Source organism: Lynx rufus, unplaced genomic scaffold (genome assembly GCF_022079265.1).
Source record: "Lynx rufus isolate CCGP_SWC_20201006 ecotype Redwood Valley unplaced genomic scaffold, mLynRuf1.p SCAF_17, whole genome shotgun sequence".
Classification (NCBI taxonomy): Eukaryota; Metazoa; Chordata; class Mammalia; order Carnivora; family Felidae; genus Lynx; species Lynx rufus.
In genome coordinates, this window is record NW_025814831.1 from 48,202,753 (window position 1) to 48,229,809 (window position 27,057).

Consider the following 27,057-nt stretch of genomic DNA (forward strand, 5'->3'; position numbering starts at 1 on the left):
TTTCTCTTTCCATGACTTTATTTTACAACTGGAAGTTTGTACTTTTTAATCCCCTTCACCTATTTTGCCCATCCTTTAACCCCTACCCCTTTGTGTCTGTTTTATTCTTTTGGTTTTTTTTTAGATTCCACATATAAGTGAAATCATATGGTATTTGTCTTTCTCTGATTTACTTCACTTAGCATAATACTGTCTAAGTCCATCCATGTTGTCTCAAATGGTAAGATTTCATTCTGTTTTATGACTGAGTAATACTACATTGTGTGTGTGTGTCACATTTTTTTAAATCCATTCATCTATCCATAAACCCTTAGATTGCGTCTGTATCTTGGCTACTGTAATAATGCTGCAATGAATATAGGAGTACATATATTCTTTTGGATTGGTGTTTTTGTTTCCTTCAGATAAATACCCAGAGGTGGAATTTCTAGATCATATGGTAGTTCTATTTTTTTTTTTAACGTTTGTTGTTTATATATTTATTTAGAGAGAAGGAGAGACATAGAGAGTAAATAGAGGAGGGACAGAGAGAGAGGGAGACAGAGAATCCCAAGCAGGCTGCCCGCAGTCAGCACAGAGCTTGATACAGGGCCCGAACTCACCAACCACAAGATCATGACCTGAACTGAAATTGAGATTTGGATGCTTAACCCACTGACCCACCCAGGCACCCCTGGTAGTTCTATTTTTAACTTTCTGAGGAGCCTCTGTTCTCCATAGTGGCTGTACCAATTTACATTCCCACCAGGAATCTACAAGGATCCTTTTTCTCCACATCTTCATGAGCACTTTTTTTTGTTGTTGTTGTCTTTTTGATAATAGCCAGTCTGACAGATGTGAGGTGATATTGTAGTTTTGATTGTCATTTCCCTGATCATTAGTGATGTTGAGCATCTTTTCATGCACCTGATTGTAGGTCTTCTTTGGAAAGATGTCTACTCAAGTACACTACCCATTTTTAAATTGGGTTATTTGGGTTTTTTTTTTAATGTTTATTTTTGAGAGAGAGACAGACAGAAAGACAGACTGGGAGTCAGTCATCAGGGGAGGGGCAGAGAGAGAGAGGGAGACACAGAATCTGAAGCAGGCTCCAGGCTCTGAGCTGTCAGTACAGAGCCAGACACAGGGCTCGAACCCACAAACTGTGAGATCATGACCTGAGCTGACATCAGACACTTAATCGACTGAGCCATCCAGGCATTCCAGTGGTTTTTTTTTTTTTTTTTTTTTTTTTTGAGTTGTATAAGTTCTTTTATATATTTTAGATATGAGCTCCTTACAGGATGTATGATTTGCAGATATTTTGTTCCATTCAGTAGGTTGTCTTTTCCTTTTGCTGATGATATTCTTTGCTGTGTAAAAGCTTTTTTGTTTGATCTAATCCCATTTGTTTGTTTTAGCTTTTGTTGCTTTTGCCTGAGGGGACTAGTCCAAAAGACAGATATCAAAGAGCTTACTGACTATGTTTTCTTCTAGGAGTTCTGTGATTCCAGGTCTTACATTCAAGTCTTTAATCCATTTTGAATTTATTTTGGTACATGGTATAAGATGATGGTCCAGTTTTATTCTTTTGCATGTAGCTGTCAGTTTTCCCAACACCATTTAAGAGTTCTTTTGTGTTTTATGAATACAAATATTTTATCAGACCTGTTACAAATATTTTCTCCCAGGCTTGGCTTATTTTTCATTCTCTCAGCAGTATCTTTTGCAAAGTAGGAGTTTTGTTTATTTGTTTGTTTTTGAGAGAGAGAAAGTAGGGGAGGGACACAGAGAGAGGGAGAAATAGAATCTTATGCAGGCTTCACACCCATTATGGATCCCAATGTGGGGCTTGGTCATGGGCTCAATCCCATGACCTTGAGATTATGACCTGAGCTGAAATCAAGAGTCGGATCTTTGATATTCAGGAGAGTCAAGATGGCAGAAAAGTAGGGAAACCAGAATTTCCCTTGTCTCTCAAATACATTATTGAGGTCAAAACACTTGGAATTCCAGGAATCCATGCTACAGAATGACAGAAACATCTCCATGGGTGTACAGAGACAGCTTGGTGGGACAGAGGTGCATGTTTGCAAATTGGGAGAGATAAAACGGGCAGTGTAGGCATGGAACAGGGGAACCCCTTTGATGGAGAGACAAAAGGAGGAGAAAGAGAGGCTGTGGAAGTGTGGGACTGTATTTTGACATGAGAAAAACCTCTCTGGATGATGGACTGAGGAACAAAAAATACAGAGAGAACCAGTTTCTACCTTGTAAACAGCCTTAGGAATGAAGATCAGTTTTCAGGGTTGCATGACTTTCTCCAGACCAGAGCCAGTCATATGCTTGTGGAAAATGATGAAGCTGAGAAAAAGAGGGATAGGAAATTACTAGACCATGAGGGGAGAATTAGGGACCTAAGTGATTCAATGAAATGCAATAATATTCATATATAGGAATTCCAGAAGAAGAAGAGAGAAAGAAAAGGGCAGAGGGTTTCTTTGAACAAATTATAGCTGAGAACTTCCCTAATCTGGGAAAGAAAGCAGACATCCAAGTCCAGGAGGCACTGAGAACTCCCTTCAAATTCAAAAACAGATGAACACCATGACATATCATAATGAAACTGGCAAAATACAAAGATAAGAGAGAATTCTGAAAGCAGCTAGGGATAAATGGGCCTTAACCTACATAAGGGTAGTAGCAGACCTGTCTACCGAAATTTGGCAGGCCATAAGGGAGTGGCAGGAAATATTCAATGTGCTGAATAGGAAAAATATGCAGCCAAGAATCCTTTATCTAACAAGGCTGTCATTCAGAATAGAAGAAATAAAGGCTTTCCCAGACAAACAAAAACTAAAGCAGTTCATGACCACTAAATCAGCCCTGCTGGAAATCCTAAGGGGGAGCTCTGTGAGTGGAAAGCAGCAAAGACTACAAAGGACCAGAGACATCACCACAAGCACAAAACCTACAGATAATGACACTAATCCATATTATTCAATAATCACTCTGAATGTAAATAGACTAAATACCCCAGTCAAAATATATAGGGTATCAGAATGGATAAAAAACAAAGATCCATCTCTATGCTGCCTACGAGAGACTCATTTTAGGCCTGAAGACACCTGCAGACTGAAAGTGAGGGGATGGAGAACCATCTAGCATGCTACTGGCAGTCAAAAGAAATCTGGGGTAGCCATACATATATCAGACAAACTAGATTTTAAACTAAGGACTATAACAAATGAAGAAGGTCATGACATAATAATTAAGGGGTCTACCCATCAAATAGAGCTAACAATTATAAATGTTTATGCCCCCAACATGGAGTACCTGAATATATAAATCAATTAATCACAAACATAAGCAAACTTATTGACAATAATACTGTAATTATTGATAATAATACTGTAAGACTTTAATATTCCACTTATAGTAGTGGACAGATCATGTAGGCAGAAAATTAATTGGGAAACAATGGCCTTCAAGGATACACTGGAGCAGTCGGATTTAGCAGATATATTCAGAAGTTTTCATCCAAAAGCAGTAGAGTACACATTCTTCTCGAGTGCACATGGAGCATTTTCCAAAATAGATCGCGTACTGAGTCACAAAACAGCCCTCAACAAATATAAAAGGATTGAGATATTTTATATTTATGTATATTTTCAGATCACAACGCAATGAAACTTGAAATCAATGTCAAGAAAAACTTGGGAAAGCCTCCAAATACATCGAGATTAAAGAACATCCTACTAAAGAATGAATGGGTCAACCAGGAAATTAAAGAAGAAATTAAAAAATGTATGGAAGCAAATGAACACATGATAGCCCAAACCCTTTGGGATGCAGCAAAGACAGTCTTAAGAGGAAAATACATTGCAATCCAGGCCTATCTCAACAAGCAAGAAAGATCCCAAGTATAGAACCTAACCTCACACCTAAAGGAACTAGAAACAGAGCAGCAAAGAAAAGCCCAAAGCCAGCAGAAGAAGAGAAATAATAAAGATTAGAACAGATAATATAGAATCCAAAAACAGTAGAACAGATTGATGTGTCTAAGAGCTGGTTTTTTTTGAAAGAGTAAAATTGATAAGCCCCTAGCCAGACTTCTCAAAAAGAAAATAGAGAGGACCCAAATAGATAAAACCATGAATAAAAAAGGAGAGAGAGATCACAATCAACACCACAGAAATACAAACGATTATTAGAGAATACTATGAAAAATTATATGCCAACAAACTGGACAATCTGGAAGAAATGGACAAATTCCTAGACACCCACACACTACCAGAACTCAAACAGGAGGAAATAGAAAATTTGAACAGACCCATAATCAGTGAAGAAATTGAATCGGTTATCAAAAATCTCCCAACAAGTAAGAGTCCTGGACCAGATGGCTTCCCAGGGAAATTCTTTGAGACATTTAAAGCAGAGTTAATACCTATTCTTCTCACGCTGTTCCAAAAAATAGAAACAGAAGGAATGCTTCTCAACTCATTCTATGAAGCCACCATTACCTTGATTCCCAAGCCAGAAAGAGACCCACTAAAAAGGAGAATTACAGGCCAATATCCCTGATGAATGTGGATGCAAACATTCTCAACAAGATACTAGCAAATCGAATTCAACACTATATTAAAAGAATTATTCACCACCATCAAGTGGAATTCATTCCTGGGCTATAGGGTTGGTTCAGTATTCACAAATTGATACATCACATTAATAGAAGAAAGGGTAAGAACCATATGATCCTGTCAATAGATGCAGAGTAAGTATTTGACAAAATACAGCATCCTTTCTTAATAAAAACCCTCAAGAAAGTCGGGATAGAAGGAACATACCTAAACATCATAGAAGACATATGTGAAAAGCCCACAGCTAATATCATGCTTAATGAGGAAAAACAGAGCTTTCACTCTGAGATCAGGAGCACGACAGGGATGTCTACTCTTACCACTGTTTGACATAGTGTTGGAAGTCCTAGCATCAGCAGTCAGACAACAAAATGAAATGAAAAGCATCCAAATTGGCAAAGAAGTCAAACTTCACTTTCCACGGATGCCATGATACTCTACATGGAATACTCAACAGACTGCACCAAAAAACTGCTAGAACTGATACATGAATTCAGCAAAGTTGCAGGATATAAAATAAATGTCCAGAAATCAGTTTCATTTCTATACACCAATAAAGAAGCAACAGAAAGAAATATCAAGGAATTGATCCCATTTACAATTGCACCAAGAACCATGAAATACCTAGGAATAAACTTAACCAAAGAGATGAAAGATATGTATGCTGAAAACTATAAAAAGCATATGAAAAAAAGTTGAAGGAGACACAAAGAAATGAAAAAACATTCCATGTTCATGGATTAGAAGAACAAATATTGTTATAATGGGTATACACATTGGATATAATGTGTATACCCAAAGCAGTCTACACATTCAATGCAGTCCCAATCAAAATTGCACCAGCATTCTTCTCAACTAGAACAAACAGTCCTAAAATTTGTATGGAACCACAAAAGACCCCAAATAGCCAAAGTAATATTGAAAAAGAAAACCAAAGCAGGAGGCATCATAATCCTGGACTTTAGCTTCTATTACAAAGCTGTAATCATCAAGACAGTATGGTATTGGTATAAAAATAGACATATAGACCAATGGAATAGGATAGAGAACCCAGAAATGGACCAACAAATGTATGGCCAGCTAATCTTTGACAAAGCAGGAAAAAGTATCCAGTGGAAGAAAGACAGTCTCTTTAGCAAATGGTGCTGGGAGAACTAGACAGCAACATGCAGAAGAATGAAACTGGACCACCGTCTTATACCATACACAAAAATAAAATAGATGAAAGACTCAATGTGAGACAGGAAACCATCAAAACCCTAGAGGAGAAAGCAGCCAACAACCTCTTTGACCTCAGCCACAGCAATTTCTTACTTGACGTGTCTCCAAAGGCAAGAGAAGTAAAAGCAAAAATGAACTACTGGGACCCCATCAAGATAAAAAGCTTCTGCACTGCAAAGGAAACAATCAACAAAACTAAAAGGCCACAGATGGAATGTGAGAAGATATTTGCAAATGACATATTGGATAAAGGATTAGTATAAAAAATCTATAAAGAACTTACCAAACTCCATCTGAAAAACAAATAATCCAGTGAAGAAATGGGCAGAAGACATGAATAGACACTTTTCCAAAGAAGATATTCAGATGGCTAACAGACACACGAAAAGATGCTCAACCTCACTCATCAGGGAAATACAAATCAAAACCCCACTGAGATACCACCCCACATCAGTCAGAGTGGCTAAAATTAACAACTCGGGAAACAACAGACGCTGGGGAGGATGTGGAGAAAGGGGAACCCTCTTGTACTCTTGGTGGGAATGCAGACTGGTGCAGCCGCTCTGGAAAACTGTGGAGGTTCCTCAAAAAGTTAAAAATAGAATTACTGTATGACCCTGCAATAGCACTACTAAGAATTTATCCAAAGGTTACAGTAGTGCTGATGCATAGATGCACATGTACCCCAATGTTTATAGCAGTGCTTGATAGCCAGGTTATGGAAAGAGCCCCTATGTCCATCAACTGATGAATAGATAAGAAGATGTGGTATATATACAATGGAATACTACTTGGTGATGAAAAAGATTGAAATCTTGCCTTTTGCAACAACATGGATGGAACTGGAGGGTATTATGCTAAGTGAAATAAGCCAGTCAGAAAAAGACAAATATCATATGTTCTCACTCATGCAGAATTTGAGTATCCTAATACTTATCCTTATCCTACATAGGGGAAGGGAAGGAAAAATAAGTTACAGAGAGGAAGGCAAACCCTAAGAGATTGTTAAATACAGAGAGAAAACTGAGAGTTGATGGGGGTGGAGGGTTGGGGAGGTGGGGCAAATGGTTGATGGGCACTGAGGAGGGCACTTGCTGGGATGAGTACTGTGTGTGGTATGCAATTGATGAATCATTGGGATCTACTCCCGAAGCTAAGACTATACTGTATATGCTGTATGTTAGCTAACGTGACAATAAATTATTTACAAACAACAGATGCGAAATTTAGGGAACAAAACAGATGAGCATATGGGCGGGGGGGGGGGGGTGGAAAGAAATAAGAGAGAGGGAAACAAACCATAAGAGACTCTTAATGATAGCGAACAGACTGAAGGTTGATGGAGGGAGGGAGGTGGGGATGGCTAGGTGGGTGATGGGTATTAGGAAGGCACTTATGATGAGCACTGGGTGTTGTATGTAAGTGATGAATTGTTTAAAAATTCTCCTGAAATCAATATTGCACTGTATGTTAACTAACTGAAATTTAAATAAAAATTTGAAAAGAGAAAAAAAAAAAAGTCAGACACTTAATCAACTGAGCCACCCATGTTCCCCAAAGCAGTTTTTAATAATAATGAATTCCAGGCTAACACTTTTTTCTTTCATGGATTGTGCTTTTGGTGTTGTATCCAAAAATTCATTGCCAAATACAAGGTCACCAAGATTTTCTTCTATGTTATCTTCCAAAAGTTTTATAGTTGGATGTTTTACATTTAGATCTCTGATCTATTTGAGTTATTCTTGTGAAAGTGTAAAGCCAGCGTCTAATTTCATTTGTTTGCATGTGGATGTCCAATTGTTTTAGCTATCCTTTCTCCATTAAATTGTTTTTGCTTTATTTGTGTGGTTGTATTTATTATCTTAGTGTTATAATGGTTTCTGTTTTTCATTTAAATCTTTGATGTTTGGAATTTAACTTAGTGAATGGTATAAGGAATGGATTTAGCTTTATATTAGCCGGTTAGCTACATAATTATCTCAACACAACTGAGATTAGTGGATCTTTCATTATTCAAGATGTTGCCTTTTATACTCAACTCTCATAAATATATATTTAGGTCTATTTTTGCACTTTCTGTTTCATTTCTGTATATCGCAGTACCATTGCTTTAATAATTGAGCCTTTATAATATAATATCTGAACGGTCCAGGCCCTTCATATTTCTGTTTTTAGAATTGCTTATTTGTGTTGTTTACATATGACATTTAAAATTAACTTGTCTGGTTTCTTCCCCTCCCTGACTAAATCCTACTGATATTAAATTCATAGAAATTATTTTAGGGACAGTTGACTTCTCTAGAATGAATCTCCCCATCCCAGATCCTGATGTTTTTCCATTTGTTCAGCTTTTCTTTTTTATCCTCCAATAGTGTTTTAATATGTTCATCATTTATGACTGGACACTTAAGTATATTGCTAGATATTTTATCTCTCTAGTTTCTGTTGTAAATGGGTTCTTTTCTTTCATTGTCTTCTAACATACACACATTGATATTTTATGGGCGTGTATCTATGTATAATACACGTATATGTGAAATACAGAAGTATGATGTATAGTTATATGTATAATATATATAAATATATGAATACTGATTTCTGTGTATTAAATTTGTGCCCTTTGATCTTCCTGAATTTTTATTATTTTATGAGAGACTGGAGGGACGCCTGGGTGGTTTAGTTGGTTTTGGCACAGGTCATGATCTCATTGTTTGTAGGTTTGAGCCCCATGTCAGGCTCTGTGCTGATGGTGTGGAACCTACTTGGGATTCTCTCTCTCCCTCTCTCCCAGACCCTCCTCCACTCACATGCAGTCTCTCTCTGCCCCTGCCCTACTTGCTGCACACTCTCTTGCTCTTCAAAATAAACATTAAAATAAAAGACTGAAACAAGAAACTAGTTAGATTACAGGAACAATATCTTTATTGTAGAATGCATGAGAAATATAGAAAGCCATGAAAATCTCACCTAAAATGCTTCATAATCCCATTACCTGGAGCTAAACAGCTCTTTATGTTTATATCCTTGAGTGTTTTTTTTTCTAAGACACTGTTATTTGATATTAAATACATACATAAGAGCTTTATCTTTTTTCTAAGATAGCATTATCTGATACTAAATATGTACATAAGAGCTATTTGTATATATTGTATATTATATAGTATGTATATAGTTATATGTAAATAATTTTTCTAAGTTTAAGAATTTTATTAGGCAATAAACTGTTGAGCCAAAACTTACTGGCATTTACTCAAATATGTTAATTTCAATTAACTTGTCAGTTATTTAAAAAAAATTTTTTTTAAAGTTTATTTTTGAGGGGGGGGCAGAGAGAGAAAGAGAGAGAGAGAGCACGTGTGCGCGCTTGCAAGCGGGAGAGGGGCAGAGAGAGAGGGAGACACAGAGTCTGAAGCAGGCTCCAGGCTCTGAGCTGTCAGCACAGAGCCCGACATGGTGCTCAAACTCACCAACTGTGAGATCATGACCTGAGCCAAAGTCAGACACTCAACCAACTGAGCCAACCAGGTGCCCCTAACTTGTCAGTTATTTTTGACCTAAATCCACTTCTTAAAACTTCATAATAAAAAAAAAATAAATATTTGTGGATAATGTTTGGATTGTTTTTATATTTCTTAAAAATACTTTTATATATACTTAAAATGTGCATTTGAGAATATTTATATGTTTTATTTGGCTTGCTTTTTAAAAAGGTGTAACCATGCTATTTTTTTCTTCAAAGCATTTTAATTTGTTCTTTATGTAGAGTGTTTTGATTGAGACCAGTGATCTGCTATTATATTTGACTTTGCTTCTTTGGCAGAAAGAGAGATCAAGGTTTTAGCTAACTTTTTATTCTTTTAATATAGGAAAATTGCAATTGAGAAAAAGATTAAGTTAGTAAAAATCTAAAAATAGAATAACAGGTATAAAGTTAGGGTAAGCTTGACACAAAATAGTTAAAGAATTCTATATTTTAGACCATTTATTGCCAGTTAAGTATGTTTTTGGTAAGATATTTAAAATATTCCTAAAATATCATTGGTTAAAAATATACTGACATATTGATCTATTAAAATTTTCTTGCCTTGATTTTTTCAGGATGTATTAAGTCAAATAAACCAAGTGTTTAGAGTATCATACAGCTGCATGTGTGTAAGATAGCAGGTATTAAGTCCAAAACTCTGAAGGGTCTCCGATGTTACCCTGCTTGGGTATATAATTGCAGAAACACCAGCCCTCTGAATCAGCAATCAGACCCCTCAACAGTGATAGCAGCCAGGGTAGCATGGTAGTGCTAAGTCCCTCTACCCAGTTCTCCACAGAGCAGTAAAGTAAGAACCATATGCTTACACCTGTACTGGTAGTAAGGTTTGGAGGAGAACTCAGAAATTATGACTCTCTGAGCTTCTATAGGAGCTGGAACATCTAATATTTCCTTCTGGAGATTGAGTGCTAGGCTTATCTTTTTCTCTGAAAGTTAACAAATCCTCTCTGGGGCAGGAGAAGGAGGTTTCTGTCCCTAAATTTTTCTCTTTGGCTCCAGGGAAGATAGGAAAGGTTTTATTGCTCTTTGAATGGGAGCTGATGGCTTCTAAGGAAAGGAGACTAGCTTAGAAGGTGCCGAGGAGACACTTTCCAACGTCATATCCTGCCAGGCAGGTTTCATCTGCAGGAGACTTGGACTGTGTAGGAACACTGAGAAATCCAGGGAGGATTGTCTTCTAACAGAGGCATATATAAATATATGTTTATGGCTTATATGTATAAGGCACAGATACTGAAGGTTCGCAGGAAACTGATAATACAGGTTGACAGGAATGGAATGGGGGAGCTGGGATTGGGGGAAGGTGTTGTAGGTAGACTGTTAACTTTTTGGTTCCTTGTGTTTTGAACCATATGGAAAATGATACCAATTTGCAAAATAAATACAACTTATATTAAGAATGAGTATTGGGATTTATATTCTAGAAGTTCTTAGCCATGGTTTCTAAAATATACATAGTTAAATCTGGTGGAATTCAGTGGTTTGATAATTACATGAGGAAAATTTTACTCCCAGTTTTTGGATGAAAAGGGGTAATATTTAGAAAAATAAAGTTAAAATAGCAACTAATATTTATTTGTTGATTGAGAATATCATATATCTAACCAGTGTGAGGGAGGTCAAGTGAGGTATAGGAGATTAAGGCACTATAATCTCAAATGAGGATTAGAAGGTTGTATAATTTGTTCTTCTCCCTGTGTTGTTTTCCCTCCTTCCCCTCCTCCTCTCTTTTTTCTTTTTTTATTAAAGTTCATTTATTTTGAGACAGAAAGTGTGCACTGAAGGGGCAGAGAGAGAGAGAGAGAGAGAGAGAGAATCACAAGCAGACTCCACGCTGTCAGCAGGGAGTCTGATGCGGGTCTGGAACTCATGAACCGGGGGATCATGACCTGGGCCAAAATCGAGAGTCAGATACTTAACCGACTGAGCCACCCAGGCGCCCCTCTTTTCTTTAAAAAAAAAAAAATTTTTTTTTGTCACAGGGATTTTGGTATGGGAAAATAGAAGAGAATATTCCCTTTTTTACTGGCGTTTTAGAATCTGAGTAATGACAGAAACATAATGTAAAAATAGTCTTTTTTTTCCAAAAAAAAAGGCTGAATGCCTGCTGCTCCAAAAGCAGGGTCAAATAGACTCTTCAGTTTCTTTTTTTTTTTTTTTCTTTCTTTCTTTCTTTCTTTCTTTCTTTCTTTCTTTCTTTCTTTCTTTCTTTCTTTTTTGACACCCATTCAGTTCTGGGTTATATATCTTATGTACCCAATGGTTGTGATAGGAGGGTGTCCGGAAAAGAATGCCAAGCAAAAGGAATGCCTTTCTAGAGCAGGGAGAGCGCCCAGGTCAGAGCAACCCCAGGCTGTTTTACCCCATCATTAAACAAGGAAATGCCAAGACAGACTTTTCCTTTTATCCATTTCTGTCAGTTTTCTCCTCTTTGTGACTTGAATGAAAGAGCACAGGCTTATGCATGGATCCTAGAGATCCTTCGATGTCCCCATATTCTGGAAATTAACATTAAAAACTTATTAAAGTTAGGAAGCCACTGGGAAACAATCATGGAGATCATTAGATTATGAATGTCATTAGTTTTGGTTATTATTATCTCATGGATAATGACTACTTAATGAGCTTTGGGACATTAGGCAAGGTAACCTCTCTAAGCCCCATGACCTTATCTGCAAAACGGAGTTAATGATAGTACTGATTTCAGATGGTTGCTATGAAAATTAAGCAAGACTACGTGCATTTCTGAGTGTTTTTAGTTATAAGCCTCTGAATCTGGGTCTGACTGGCTTAAGTAGAAAAGGATTTGGAGTGGATATAGGAAATCTCAGGCTCACTAGAAGGGCTGGAGAACTGGACTCAGACTTAATACGGCTCTAAATTATAGTCAAAGCATGATACACAACTAGTCTGGGGATGACCTGCCGCATTACTGCTGAGTGTCAGATGCCACAGCCTGTGTCACCTGTGCTGGGGCTGTCATTGATACTGTTGTCATTCCTGCTTTTAACATTTTTAAAAAAGGTTTATTAATTTTGAGTGGAAGAGAGAAAGCACCAGCAGGGAGGGGCAGAGAGAGAGGGAGAATCCTGAGCAAGCTTTGCACTATCAGCACAGTGCCTGACATGGGGCTTGATCCCATGAACTGGGAGATCATGACCTGAGCCGAAATCAAGACTCAGCTGTTTAACTGACTGAGCCACCCAGGCGCCCCTGTCATTTAAAGCTGACTGTTGCTATGTTGCCTCTTGAAATAATTCTATACTGTCCCGTATACTTTACATCACTGGCTTCTGGTCCAGAATGTTAGGTAAGTGATCCTGGGTCTTATGGCCATGCCTTGCAGCAGGAAGCCTAGAAGAGCAAGTTTATGACATCATTAACTTTTGATGTGTGTGTGTGTGGGAGGGACTTGAATACATAGAAAACTGGAAATCCCCAAAGCAAAAGAGAGGAGTTCAGAGCTGGTCAGTTCCCAAACTGATAAAATTACCATTACCATGGAGTGCTTAGTACTATGCCTGACATGTGGTAGGTGCTCCCCAAATGTTGACTTTTGTTAATTTATAGTTGCCAGTTTTGTTGAGAAGCAAGGTTACAGGGATTTCTACTCCCAGATACGGTTTTTGAAGCAAATGGATTAGAGTTGCTAGAGCAATAAAGATGAATGGGCAGATGTAATTTCCAGGCTTACAGTTTCCATGGTAGCTCAGTTAAGTTCACTAGATGGCACCTCCCCACAGACTGAAATGTCTCAAAGGTAATTCTGGACAGGCTAGCTAAAATGTATAAGCAGCAAAAACCCAAATTGCCACCAAGACTCCCTTACTATTCATTAGATACCTCCCTTTTCACCTGGTTTCCAATTTATGAGTGGTCAATAATAGCACAGTTTGGCCTTAGTGCCAGAAGACCTGAGTTTGAATCTCAGCTCTACCAGTGACTGTCACTATGGCCTCCACAAGTTACTTAATCCCTCAAACTGTTTTTTGTGTGTGTTCATGTGTGTGCGTGTATGTGTGTGTGTAATAAATAATATTTAAATAATGCCATTGAGGATTTAAATTTAAATGAAAACTTGAAAATATCTAGCATATAGTGAGTAATGCCTTGTAAATATTTCTTTTAAAAACAAAACAAGAGGGACGCCTGGGTGGCTCACGGTTTTGTGAATTTGAGCCCCACAGGGGCTCTGCACTGAGTGTGTGGAGCCTGCTTGGGATTCTCCCTCTCTGCCCCTTCCCCCCACTCATACTCTCTCTCTGTCTCTCAAAATAAATAAATAAACTTTAAAAAACTGTAAAAATTAAAAAAAAATTAAAAAAAATAAAATAAAACAAAGAGCCCTGGCAATTACAGAATATCAAGTTTTACATTTCTTTTAAAAAATTGAAGAAATCTATAATGTAGATGTAAGCCAGTGTAATTTAGGGTACTTACTTCAGGGTACCCATAAAGTAATAGTTTTATAATAATACTAAGACATTATTTGCCTTTTTCATTTTCATTCTCTTATGAATTCAGTTTTCAGAGTCTATATGATATACTGTGTGATGTCACAACAGATTGAGTGAAAAAGCAGATATGGGAATTCAGCTGTCTTATGTTAATCCAGATATTAAAGAGATTTGCAAATTGTAAAACAATGCTACTCTTATCACTAACTTTTTCTTTTGTTTTGGAAAATTTAGTTATTTTAAAATAAAGTGTTACTGGGGCGCCTGGGTGACGCAGTCGGTTAAGCGTCCGACTTCAGCCAGGTCACGATCTCGCGGTCCGTGAGTTCGAGCCCCGCGTCAGGCTCTGGGCTGATGGCTCAGAGCCTGGAGCCTGTTTCCGATTCTGTGTCTCCCTCTCTCTCTGCCCCTCCCCCGTTCATGCTCTGTCTCTCTCTGTCCCAAAAATAAATAAACGTTGAAAAAAAAATTAAAAAAAATAAAATAAAATAAAGTGTTACTATGCAGTGGTGTTTATTATTTTTACAATAAATAACAAATATTTTTAAATTGCTGTTTTAATTTCTATTTTAACTTCTATTTAATTTATAATTTAATACTATAAATAGATATAACCTACATAAACAAAAGCTCTTTGAGGGGCTCAGTGATTTTTAAAGGTACAAAAGTATCCTGAGACCAAAAAGTTTGAGAACTGTTGTGTAAGCAGAAAGTACCATGTTTTCCTTAAGAAGAAACCATGGTTGACTAATCTATTGGAAATAGTTTATTTAAGTACATGAACATGGGACAATTTAAAAAAATTCTTTAAGTTTAGCCTAACAAAAATACACACACACACACACACACACACACACACACGGGGATTAAGTGGAATGAGTTGCTATGGATAATTTATACAGAACTGGAAAATTTAAAAAGGAGATTCTTTTGGATGAAGAAATGTGACTAATTAGTCTGATCTATACACTGAAAAGATGATTTGGAAGAATTATGGTCAAGTGGAAAGATCATTGAATTAGGAATGAAGAGACCTGTTTTATGTTCTGTTCCTGGCTCGTCAATTCCATAAATGTATTTTTGAGTAAGTAAGCTCTTTTTCTGTTTTGGATTTGCACTTCTTCAAATGAATGAGAATAAATAATTCCCACCTTGTTTTTTCTTTCATGCATTCAACAAATATTGTTTACTTAGTGTACTATGTTCTATTCTAAGTTATTGTGGATATAGTGATAAAATATGCAAGGTCCTGATGAAAGAAGGAACAGTTCAATAAGAAAGGCAGGGATAAGCAAGTAAATAAATATATAAGCAATTATAAATTGTGATAAGAACTAGGAAGGATCAGATAATGTAAATTAAAGAGAAAATGCTACAGACCTACTTACATAGCACCAACAGGGATGGTTTCTTTGAGGCAATGATATTTAAACTGAGACCAGATATGTGAGAAGGAGCAGAGGGAATAGTCTTCAGCAACAAGAATTGTGTGTGCAAAGGCCCTCAGGTGTGCCAAAAGTATGTAGACCTGAGGAATGGTAAAACAGTACAGAGTTGGGAGAAGTAGGTCATGCAGAGCCTTATACTCTCTGAAAAGAAACCTTCAGTTTAGATGTGTAAAGGGCTGAAATGTGTTCAAGGCTTAGAGATTTGTAAGGGATTCTTTGACCAGAGTGGGATGTTAGTGAATACAACTTAAATATATTAACGTGGTTTGGGTGGAGAATGAGCACTATTTCTCACAACTGTTCCTGGTTGATGTTCACAGGGACAGACAAATGATTGAGAGAGTGATTTTAAATCAGTATTAAAATGCTTAGGTTCTTACTACTGATAATTTGTTCAAAAGACTTAAGTTTCTTTTTTTGATTAGGTTCTTTAACTTACTCAAAATATATGTTAGATAACTATATATCAGATTTTTCTACAAATTACATCTCTGTTTATTTCAGTGCTCTTCTTTTTAATGAAGTAAAATATATTACCACCCTGGAAGACCTACAGAACATAGAAAATTCCCTGAAAGGAAAAGCAAACATTGCATTCTCATATGTAAGAGCCATCGGAACACCAGGTATTGAGCTTTTCTTTTAATCTTTGTTGTGCCTCTACACTTCTCTGAGAATGTTGAAGGACTTAAAATGGCATCCTTACTAGTATGTTTTCTTTCTTTAAACAAGCAGCAGAGTATCGTGGTTGAAAAAAACCCTGGAGCCAGATTGCCTAGGTTAGATACCCTGTCCCGACAACTTACAGCATGACCTTGGACAACTTAATGTAACTTTAGGCTTTTTAATCAGTAAAATGGTGAAAATAACTTGTGCCTACCTTTTAGTGTTATTGTGAGGACCAAATGAATTCAAATAATTAAAATATTTCCTGGCGTATAGTAGTGCTCTGGAAGTGTTAATTGCTATTTTTATTTCCTTATAGTCCTCATGGTACCTGGTATAGTAGTCTATAGTATTTGATAAATGTTGACTAAATGCTTTTCTTTTTTAATATATACCATTTATGACTTTTTCCTGATTTAAAAAAAATGTATAGTTCTGACAGCATCATCTTGAGCATTAATATATAATTTTGTAGTAAAGAAGTTTATAAACATGAACAAAGTATAGTTATGCTTTCAGGACTTTTATTTGTTAATGGTTGTAACTTGATCATGTTAATATAAAATGTTAAAGATATTTTAAAAATCACATATGCTCTAGGAAATAAAATCATTTATTGTAAATCACTGTTTAAAAAATGTTTATTTTTGAGAGAGAGAGAGAGAGAGAGAGAGAGAAAGAGGGAGGGGCAAAGAGAGAGGGGAACAGAGGATCCAAAGTGGGTTCTGCACTAACAGCAGAGAGCCTGATGTGGCGCTCGAACCCACAAACTGTGAGATAATGACCTGAGCCAAAGTCAGCTGCTCAACTGACTAAGCTACGCAGGCACCCTGGAAATCACAATTTTTATCAACATAAAGCTTGATGGCTACATAGCATGCCACTGAATTTAATATACTTGTAAAATAATACTCTACAGTCAGCCTGTTTTTGTTTACATTTCAGGGTTTTCAGGTTACTGTTCATAGTTTTTATTTGTCCTCAGTGAGAGGGATGAGCTAGAGAGGGTTTACATTGCTACAGTGGAACCAGAACTCCCTGATGTATATTTTAACAGGATCAATCTGACTTCTATGTTTGGAATAGACTGGAAGTAGCAACAGTAGAATAAGGAAGGAAAATTAGGTAGTTATTCCAATAAGGCAGGCGAAAGATGATGGTGGGTGGCTTGGACCAGGGTGTGAGCAGTGGAGGTGGCAATAAATTTGAATTCTAGCAGTATTTTGGATGTAGGACTAACTGAATTTTCTGACATATTAGATTCCGAGTGAGGGAGAAATAGCAGAGACAAGGGTGGCTCTGGGGTTTTAGCCTGAGTTACTTTAAAGGTGAAATTGCTGATAACTGAGGTGGGGAAGATTGGAAATAGTTTGGAGAGGAAGCTCTAGACTTTTTGGACATCATGCTTGTGAAATACCCTTTATACGCCCAAGAAGAGATATCAGCAAGGTAGCTGGATATTACTAATCTGCATTTGATGGTAGAGATATACCCTAGGGTTATAAATTTGGGAGATAAAGCTGTGAGACCAGAAGAGATCACAAAGCAAATGATCCTAGATGGAAAAGAGAAGACTGAACTGTTTAGATCTGTCAACATTTACAGGTCACTGAAGTGAGAAGGAACCAGTAAAGGGAAGGAATGGACTGTGTAGTAGAGATGCCCTGTAAGCAAAGACAAGATCTTGAGGAAGAGATAGCAACAGTTGTGTCAATGATGCTGAAGGGTTACTTAAGATAAGAGCTGCCTATTGGCCATTCTTAGCAGTATGGAATTTGTTGGTGACCTTCACAAGTTTCTGTAGAGTGCTAAGGGTAAATGCCTAATGGGGATACAAGAGAATAGGTAGAAAGCAACTGGAGACTGTGAATATGGAGACTCATTAGAGAAATTTCTAGAAAAATGGGGCAGTGGTTGGAAGAGTATGTGGGTCAAGTGAAGAATTTCTTAAGAAACATATTTGTATGTTGACAAGAAAGATCCAGTAGGAAGGGGTAAATACAAGCATGGAGGAAAAAGTGGGGAGAATTACTGAAGCAACATCTCTGAGTAGACAAGAGGGGATTGAATCTAGTGAATGAGGGGAGGGTTGGTTCTTTGTTGGGAGCACAGAAAATTCATCTGTGGTAAAAGGAGGGAAGACAAAGAATATGGGCCTCAATTTTAAGTGGGTAGATAAATATAATGCTTATGGAAGTTTCTTTGGTTTTGCTTTTTTAATTGGCTGTGTTTTCTCAGTGAACTAGAAATAAAATCATCAGATAGCTTGAGGAGAGAAGAGATTAAATAGTTGTTTTAGAAGGCCTGAAAATAAAGAATGGTTGCTAGGCAGCAATAAGAGTTGATATCAGTAATCTAAAGTGAGATCAGTATTATGGTGATGCTAACAGGTTTTTTGGTTTTTGCCCCCTCCAGCCATGTTTACTTTTATAGGTGTAAGTACAGAATAGGCAGAGTGGCTGATTTAACCTGGATTGTGTTTTAGCCAGACAGGCAGGGGAGTGATTATATAAAGACTGACCATGGAATGTAAGCTGGGTTAAGAGGGAAGAGAAGACTTGAAGGAGTGAAGGACAGTGAAAATGGTAAGACTGTAGTTCCTGGAGGATTGTGTACTAGACAGAGTAACTTTGAGATGGAGGGGTGTGTGTATTTATGGAGGGAAGAGGTAGTGCTGGGGATGCTAGACACTGAGATTTTGGAGGGGTTTGCAGTGATTGGGTTATTACAAGGCCTGGAGTAGGATCATAGCAGTGAGTGGTTAAGGTAGATTTGAAGAGAGATCACTGAAGTGTCTTGAGAAGACCAAAGACTGAGAGGCTAGGATTTTGCAAGGATCATCTATGGGGATAATAAAATCACAAAGGATTATAATGGGAGTAGTATTGGAGAGAGTAACAGTGTGACAGAAGCCAATTTTGTGTGTGTGTGTGTGTGTGTGTGTGTGTGTGTGTGTGTGTAATGAGGGGAGTTGTCTCTGGCTGGGGTGGTCATCTACCACTCAAAGGCAGAATGGTGATGGGAATACTCTGATGATAATTGACTCAAATGGTAGAAGATCCACGGGGAAGAGGAAGATGACTGCCTGGAAATGGCAGTGAGGAAAAAAGGGAAAATAAAATGAAATGAAAAGGAAGAAATATTTCAAATAAATACTTTGAAAATATTTCCCAGAACTGAAGGATTTGAGCTTCCAAACTGAAAGGGCTCACTGAATCCCAGCGTAATGGATAAATGGATGAATGCTTTGCCACACCAAAGCATCTTATTATGCAGTTTCAGAATATTGGGAACTAACACTGTTCTAAAATGTTCCAGAAATGATGAAAGAGTGTATACATTTAAAGGATCAAGCATCAGAATGGCATTTGTCCTCTTAGTTGCAGCCCTAGAAACTGAAGAAAATGGAGCAATGCTATCGAAATTCTTAGGGGAAATTACTTGAACCTAGAATTCAATATGCAGACAACTACAGTTAGTTACAGTATAGAATAAGGACACTTTCAGAAGTGTAAGTTCACAAAACGTGTATTTCCTATATCCTCTCGCAGGAAGGTGGTAGAGAATGGGAGCAAGGGAGCAAAACAGTTAAGAAGATGTGGGTAACAGACCCATAACTAGTGAAGAAATTGAATCAGTTATCAAAAATCTCCCAGAGTCCCGGGACAGATGGCTTCCCAGGGGTAATTCTACCAGACATTTAAAGCAAAGTTAATACCTATTCTTCTCAATCTGTTCCAAAAAAATAGAAATGGAAGGAAAGCTTCCAGGCTCATTCTATGAAGCCAGCATTACCTTGATTCCCAAACCAGACAGAGACCCCACTAAAAAGGAGAATTACAGGCCAATATCCCTGACGAGCATGGATGCAAAAATTCTCAAGATACTAGCAAATTGAATTCAACAGCATATAAAAAGAATTATTCACCATGATCAAGTGGGATTCATTCCTGGGCTGCAGGGCTGGTTCAATATTTGCAAATCAATGTGATACATCACATTAATAAAAGAAAGGGTAAGAACCATGTGATCCTGTCAATAGATGCAGAGTAAGTATTTGACAAAATACAGCATCCTTTCTTAATAAAAACCCTCAAGAAAGTCGGGATAGAAGGAACATACCTAAACATCATAGAAGACATATGTGAAAAGCCCACAGCTAATATCATCCTCAATGGGGAAAAACTGAGAGCTTTCCCCCTGAGATCAGGAACATGACAGGGATGTCACTCTCACCACTGTTGTTTAACATAGTGTTGGATGTCCTAGCATCAGCAATCAGACAACAAAATGAAATAAAAGACATCAAAATCGGCAGAGAAGAAGTCAAACTTTCACTTTTCGCAGACAACATGATACTCTACCTGAAAACCTGAAAGACTCCACCATCAGACTGCTGGAACTGATACATGAATTCAGCAAAGTTGCAGGGTACAAAAATCAATGTACAGAAATCGGTTGCATTTCTATGCACCAATAATGAAGCAACAGAAAGAGAAATAAAGAAACTGGCCCATTGACAATTGCACCAAGAACCATAACATACCTAGGAATAAACATAACCAAAGATTTAAAAGGTCTATGTGCTGGAAACTATAGAAAGCTTATGAAGGAAATTGAAGAAGACACAAAGAAATGAAAAAACATTCCATGCTCATTGGAATTGGAATTGGATTGGAAGGATAAGTATTGTTAAAATGTAAGTACTACCCAAAGCAATATACACATTCAATGCAATCCCAATCAAAATTGCACCAGCAGCCTTCTCAAAGCTAGAACAAACAATCCTAAAATTTGTATGGAACCACAAAAGACCCCAAATAGCCAAAGTAATCTTGAAAAAAGAAAACCAAAGCGGGAGGCATCACAATCCTGGACTTTAGCCTCTACTACAAAGCTGTAATCATCAAGACAGTATGGTATTGGCACAAAAACAGACACATAGACCAATGGAATAGAATAGAGAACCTAGAAATGGATCCATAAATGTATGGCCAGCTAATCTTTGACAAAGCAGGAAAGAGTATCCAATGGAAAAAAGACAGTCACTTTAGTAAATGGTGCTGGGAGAACTGGACAGCAACATGCAGAAGAATGAAACTGGACCACTTTCTTACACCATACACAAAAATAAACTCAAAATGGATAAAGGACCTAAATGTGAGACAGGAAACCATCAAAACCCCAGAGGAGAAAGCAGGCAACAACCTCTTTGATCTCAGCCACAGCAATTTCTTACTCAATACATCTCCAAAGGCAAGGGAATTGAAAGGAAAAATGAACTACTGGGACCTCATCAAGATAAACTTCTGCACTGCAAAGGAAACAGTCAACAAAACTAAAAGGCAACAGATGGAATGGGAAAAGATATTTGCAAATGACATATCATATAAAGGGTTAGTATAAAAAAATCTATAAAGAACTTAACCAAACTCAGCACCTGAAAAACAAATAATCCAGTGAAGAAATGGTCAGAAGACATGAATAGACACACTTTTCCAAAGAAGATATCCAGATGGCCAACAGGCACATGAAAAGATGCTCAACCTCACTCATCGTTAGGGAAATACAAATCAAAACCCCACTGAGATAACCAGCTCACACTGGTCAGAGTGGTTAAAATTAACAACTCAGGAAACAACAGATGCTGGTGAGGATGTGGAGAAACGGGAACCCTCTTGCACTGTTGGTGGGAATGCAAACTGGTGCAGCCAATCTGGAAAACAGTATGGAGGTTCCTCAAAAAATTAAAAATAGAACTACCCTATGACCCAGGAATAGCAATACTAGGAATTTATCCAAAGGATACAGGAGTGCTGATTCATAGGGGCACATGTACCCCAGTATTTATAGCAGCACTTTCAACCATAGCCAAATTATGGAAAGAGCCCAAATGTCCATCAACTGATGAATGGATAAAGAAGATGTGAGATAGGGGCGCCTGGGTGGCGCAGTCGGTTAAGCGCCCGACTTCAGCCAGGTCACGATCTCGCGGTCCGTGAGTTCGAGCCCCACGTCAGGCTCTGGGCTGATGGCTCAGAGCCTGGAGCCTGCTTTGGATTCTGTGTCTCCCTCTCTCTCTGCCCCTCCCCTGTTCATGCTCTGTCTCTCTCTGTCCCAAAAATAAATAAACGTTGAAAAAAAAAATTAAAAAAAAAAAAAAAGATGTGAGATATATATATATATATATATATATACATACATACACACATACATATACATACACACACACACACACACACACAATGGAATACTACTTGGCAATGAGAAAGAATGAAGTCTGGCCATTTGCAGCAACGTGGATGGAACTGGAAGGTATTATGCTAAGTGAAATAAGTCAGAGAAAGATAGATATCATATGTTTTCACTCATATGTGGAACTGGAGAAACTTAACAGAAGACCATGGGGGAAGGGAAGAGGAAAAAATAGTTATAAACAGAGAGGGAGGGAGGCAAATCATAAGAGACTCTGAAATATAGAGAACAAACTGGAGGTTGATGGGGGGCGGGGGAGGGGAAAATGGGTGATGGGCATTGAGGAGGGCACTTGGGATGAGCAGTGGGTGTTGCATGTAGGCGGTGAGCCATGGGAATCTGCCCCCAAAACCAAGAGCACACTGTACACACTGTATGTTAACCAATTTGGCAATAAATCATATTTAAAAAAAAGAAAGAAGATATGGGTAACAGGCCAAAGGACCCAACACAAGAGAAAGAGTAAGAGAATTCCTAGGATGATGACGAAGTGAGTTCCCAGAATGAAAGCCATGCAGCACATCAAGTTGCAGTAGTCTACATTGCAGCAAACCAGAAGGCTGTGCAGAAATGTCTCCAGGATGAGGAGGCCAATAGTGTGCCAGATCTGTTTGGAGTATTGAGAGCATTAGCCAGTTGTGGACGAATTTAGAAAGAAATTTAAGTAGAAATTAAAAAGTTATAGCCAGTGGAAAAGGTAGTTGTTCGAGAAAAGAGAAATGTTCATTTTACACCCTATATCTCACTTGTAAATAATATTTGCTGAGTTACAACCATGTAAATACTGATATTTGAGCTAATAAAAGTTAGAACTATATTGGGATTATCGAGGGGATAGAAATATGTATGTTTGTGAAGCGAGGTTTTGGGAAAGAGCTAATTTGTCATCTGCCAAAGTGGGAAGTCAATAGGTAATAGCAATAACACTTAAAAAAATCAGGAAATAAGAGTGTGAGAATGTCATTTAAAGACTTGGAGGTAAATACCAAAAGAAACAGAAAGAGAATTGAAAGCAGGTGTCTCTTGGGAGTTGAAAATGGGGAGAAATTATTGTTTTTCTTTATATGCTTTGTGGAATTGTTTCTTTTTGAGCTATATATAAGAATAAGTTTGATTAAAAGATAACCAAGCCAGAAACAATAAGCAGGCATATACACATCTAAAATATATAAAAGTCGGATGGTAGATGCATAGTCTCTCCCCCACTACAAGGAAGAAACTGTACAGATTTGTCATATGTTATATTCTCAAGTATAATTCACTTTTATTCCCTCTTAACTCTTCTCTTTCCTTGAATAGAATAGACTTTTCATAACTGCTTTAACTGCCTGCATTTTCCCAACTGGGATCTCTACAAGGGATTTTTCTTTATAATAGAGCCTAAAAGGCTGTAGGGCAATATTCAGAAGAGAGTCACACAAACTGGCTCCTCATGTCTCCCAACTCCCTTATCTCTTCTTCAGAGCATAGAGCGGTCATGGAAGCTGCTTTTGTGTATGGGACCACGTACCAGTTTGTCCTGACCACGGAAATTGCCCTTTTGGAAAGTATTGGGTAAGTACAAGAGGCATATGTGAACAATTTTAAGTTTGCTTCTTTTACATTACTTACTCAACATCTCCATCAGACTCACATTGTGGACTTACCCGAAAGGAATTGTAAGCAGATGTGAATATATAAATGAAACCAGAAATCCCCTTCATTACTATTGTCTGCTGTTCTACAGTCTGAAAATGATTTTAAATATACAGAGGTGATATTAGGCTAAGGTGAACAAAGTCAAAATGGATAAGCCACAAGATGTGATCCCATGAGTGGCCAAGTGTATTTTAGGATTACATCTCCCACAGTGATCAGATAGGTGATAAAATAACAGCTTTCATAACTAAGCTCCAGAAGTTCTTTCTGAGAGTTCTGTAAGTTATTTTGTCAGAATAGTCTTAAATATATTTAAGTACCGTTTTTGAGCAGAACGTTTTAAATGTTTATTTTTCATGTCTAGTTTCTAGCTTACAATTTTAGGTTGAGACCTTCTTTTGACTTTTTGCCTGGGCAACCTAGGGTTGAAGTTTTTCTTTTCTTTAGTACTTACAGATACGAGGAATAGCCATGTATTTTAAAGATGTGGCTTTAAAATGCTTGTCAGGAAAATTAACCCAAAGCCAAGCAAAATGGTGATTCTGTGACTTACACCATGCAAGAGTTTTTAATGAGCCCTCTTGCTAACCTCTCAGAAAACAGTGACTGTTTGATATACTATACACAATTAATTAAACCCCAGACATTTTACAACTTTGTAAATTTAGAGGTTAGAGCATAGAAAGCAGATTAAGTGAAATGGTTTTTTGAGAGGAGTGGGTAGGCAGAGAATTAAGTTCCTGAGAAGAGAAGTTCTGTTTTTACCACTCTGTACAAAGTTAGCTCGTATTCCTTTTTACATTAATCTGTTCGTGAACTGTCATTCTGCTGGTTCCCTTATTAACGAGTTAAATAAAACTCTGATGCATGTTTACTGTTTGTATAAAAATTAATATTTTTAGCAATTTGAGACTTGTGTTGACGGTACCACAGAGCTTTGCCCTAAGTCATGGAGTCTTGAGATAACGATGAGCAGCTGGTTTTCTACTCCCAGTGTAGACTGGGGGAAGCCTTCTTATTCTCATCTCATGGCGGTTCTATCCTAGCTCCACAGTTTTTCTGAGGGTTAATTGTTTATACTTTTTTGTGTGTGTCACTAGCTTCTTTATTTATTATTTTCAACTTTATAGTTGTAAATAAAGGTGACATGCCTAAAACATAGAGGGGTGTTTATTAGCAATTTAAATTAAGTTATTTATTTATTATGTATATAGGTTCTGTCATTTTATCTTACAAATTCTGTTCAGCAAGATATACTATATACATAGTATATTTTCTGATCTATGGCTAAACATGGTAATGTTCTGGAGGGGTTTTTGCTTTCCCTTATTTTTAAAATGAGAATTTTAAGATATCCAGTTATTCTTTTTTTTCTTTTGTATACTTTTGAGTGTATGATGCATTGGAGATGTTTGAATACTCATTTTTTCATGGATAGCAAGATGGTGAGTGATCATACCTAGACCTGATATGACAGGAAGGTACTGTGGATTCAGAGTACAATAGTCATATGGCATGACTTCTAGATGAAGTTGGCTATGACTTTGGGTTGTCTCTTAGTAGAGGAGAGGTGAATGCATTTTTTCCTTTGTTCATTCTTTTACTCAACAAATATTTATTGAATACCTTCTGTGTGGTAGGCACTATTCTAGTTGCTGGGGCTGTAACACTGGATAAGTCTAGTATATTAGTTGTTATAGCACATTGCGCCTGAATTTGTTTGAAATTATATGTTGGTTAAGGGAGGTGTACATGATAGGTAGTATAAGAGGTAGATACCATAGGAACACCAGGGGTTTCTGTTACCTCCCCGTACTCCCTTCTTTAAGAATCTGTGTATAGACCAAGAAACATGTTACACCCTCACCCCATTTATCACTGTCAGTTAAATCAGAGATGGCCATCTGATCCATGGTCAGCCAGCCCACTGGCTTATCTGAGCAAATTAGGTCCCCTCTCAGGAACTTGGAATTGAGCATGGAGAAACTAAACTATACAGTGTTTTGGCTCTCTTGTTATAGGAATGTTTTGCCCATGTAGAAGTAAAGCAGAGAGAATTGTCATATATGTGTGTATGTGTGTGTGTGTGTGTGTATACACATATATATATACATATATATGTATATATATTTTAATGTTTATTTTGGAAGGAGAGAGAGGAAGAGCATGAGCAGGGGAGGAGCAGAGAGAGAGAGAGAGAGAGAGAGAGAGAGAGAGACACAGAATCCGAAACAGGCTCCAGGCTGTGAGCTGTCAGCACAGAGCCTGATGCAGGGCTCAAACTCATGAACCGTGAGATCATGACTTGAGCCAAAGTCAGTGCTTAACTGACTGAGCCACCTAGGCGCCCTGAGAGAGTTGTCATTATAGTGAGAGTTGGGAGCTGAAAGGTATTAATGGCAAAATGAAGGTCCCTTGAACTCTTGCTATTCAGATTTATATGTTCATTCTCTGATCCACTTACTTGAATTTTCCTTGTATCCTGTAGTATATACTTCTACACTTCCAATAAGTAGCCCCCCCCACTACCTTTTTGGTTACCTACAACCCATGATCTCTGATTCAGTAATTTTCCAGTATTATTTTATTATTTCAGAGGTTATGATATGAGGTCCAACCTCAGCTGGGTCCTCCTGCTTTCAGCACTTTACTTTCAGTATATTTAGGGTTCTCCTTAAAAAATTACATACTTTGATTGGGTCTTGGCTATATATTTCCTTTGTCTAAAGTACCCATTTGTCTTATCTTCTTGGAGAAGTCATTCTTTTCTTTACTGTTTTTAATCTCTGTGATCTTCCTCTCCCTTTCTTTCTTCTCCCTGACTTGAAGCAGAATGAAATATTTCTGTTTCTCATAGCACTTTGCATGTTATAGCACTTATAAACTACATTAAAAAAACTAAATATATTCACTTTATTCTAAGCCCCTCAAGTATTTGAATTATCTTATTCATCTGAGTCTTTTGTATTTAGTACACATTAAGTAATCCTTGAGTGATCATTTCTTTAATCAGTAAATCTATTAGAAATTGGTTTGTCATTAAATTTGAAATCAGTGAACCTCAGATCTCAGTTTAAGCATGTATCAAGAATTGAAATAACATTTTAAAAATAAAAATTTACAGTTTTTACCAAACCCTACTAATGCCATATGGAGATTTTTAAAATGTTATTTTAATTTTGGCAAACCTTACTTACCCACTATAAGTT

At 37.4% G+C, this 27,057-nt stretch overlaps 1 protein-coding gene across 2 annotated transcripts in view; it reads left to right on the plus strand.

Moving 5' to 3' along the window:
* The window catches only part of TXNDC16 (thioredoxin domain containing 16), a 137,383-nt gene that overhangs the window by 31,868 nt on the left and 78,458 nt on the right, over positions 1 to 27,057 (plus strand). For both annotated transcript variants that reach the window (XM_047079652.1, XM_047079651.1), the window contains exons 7-8: positions 15,794 to 15,915; positions 23,674 to 23,764. In XM_047079652.1, the coding sequence (XP_046935608.1) occupies positions 15,794 to 15,915; positions 23,674 to 23,764 (213 nt within the window). The remainder of the gene's footprint in view (positions 1 to 15,793; positions 15,916 to 23,673; positions 23,765 to 27,057) is intronic.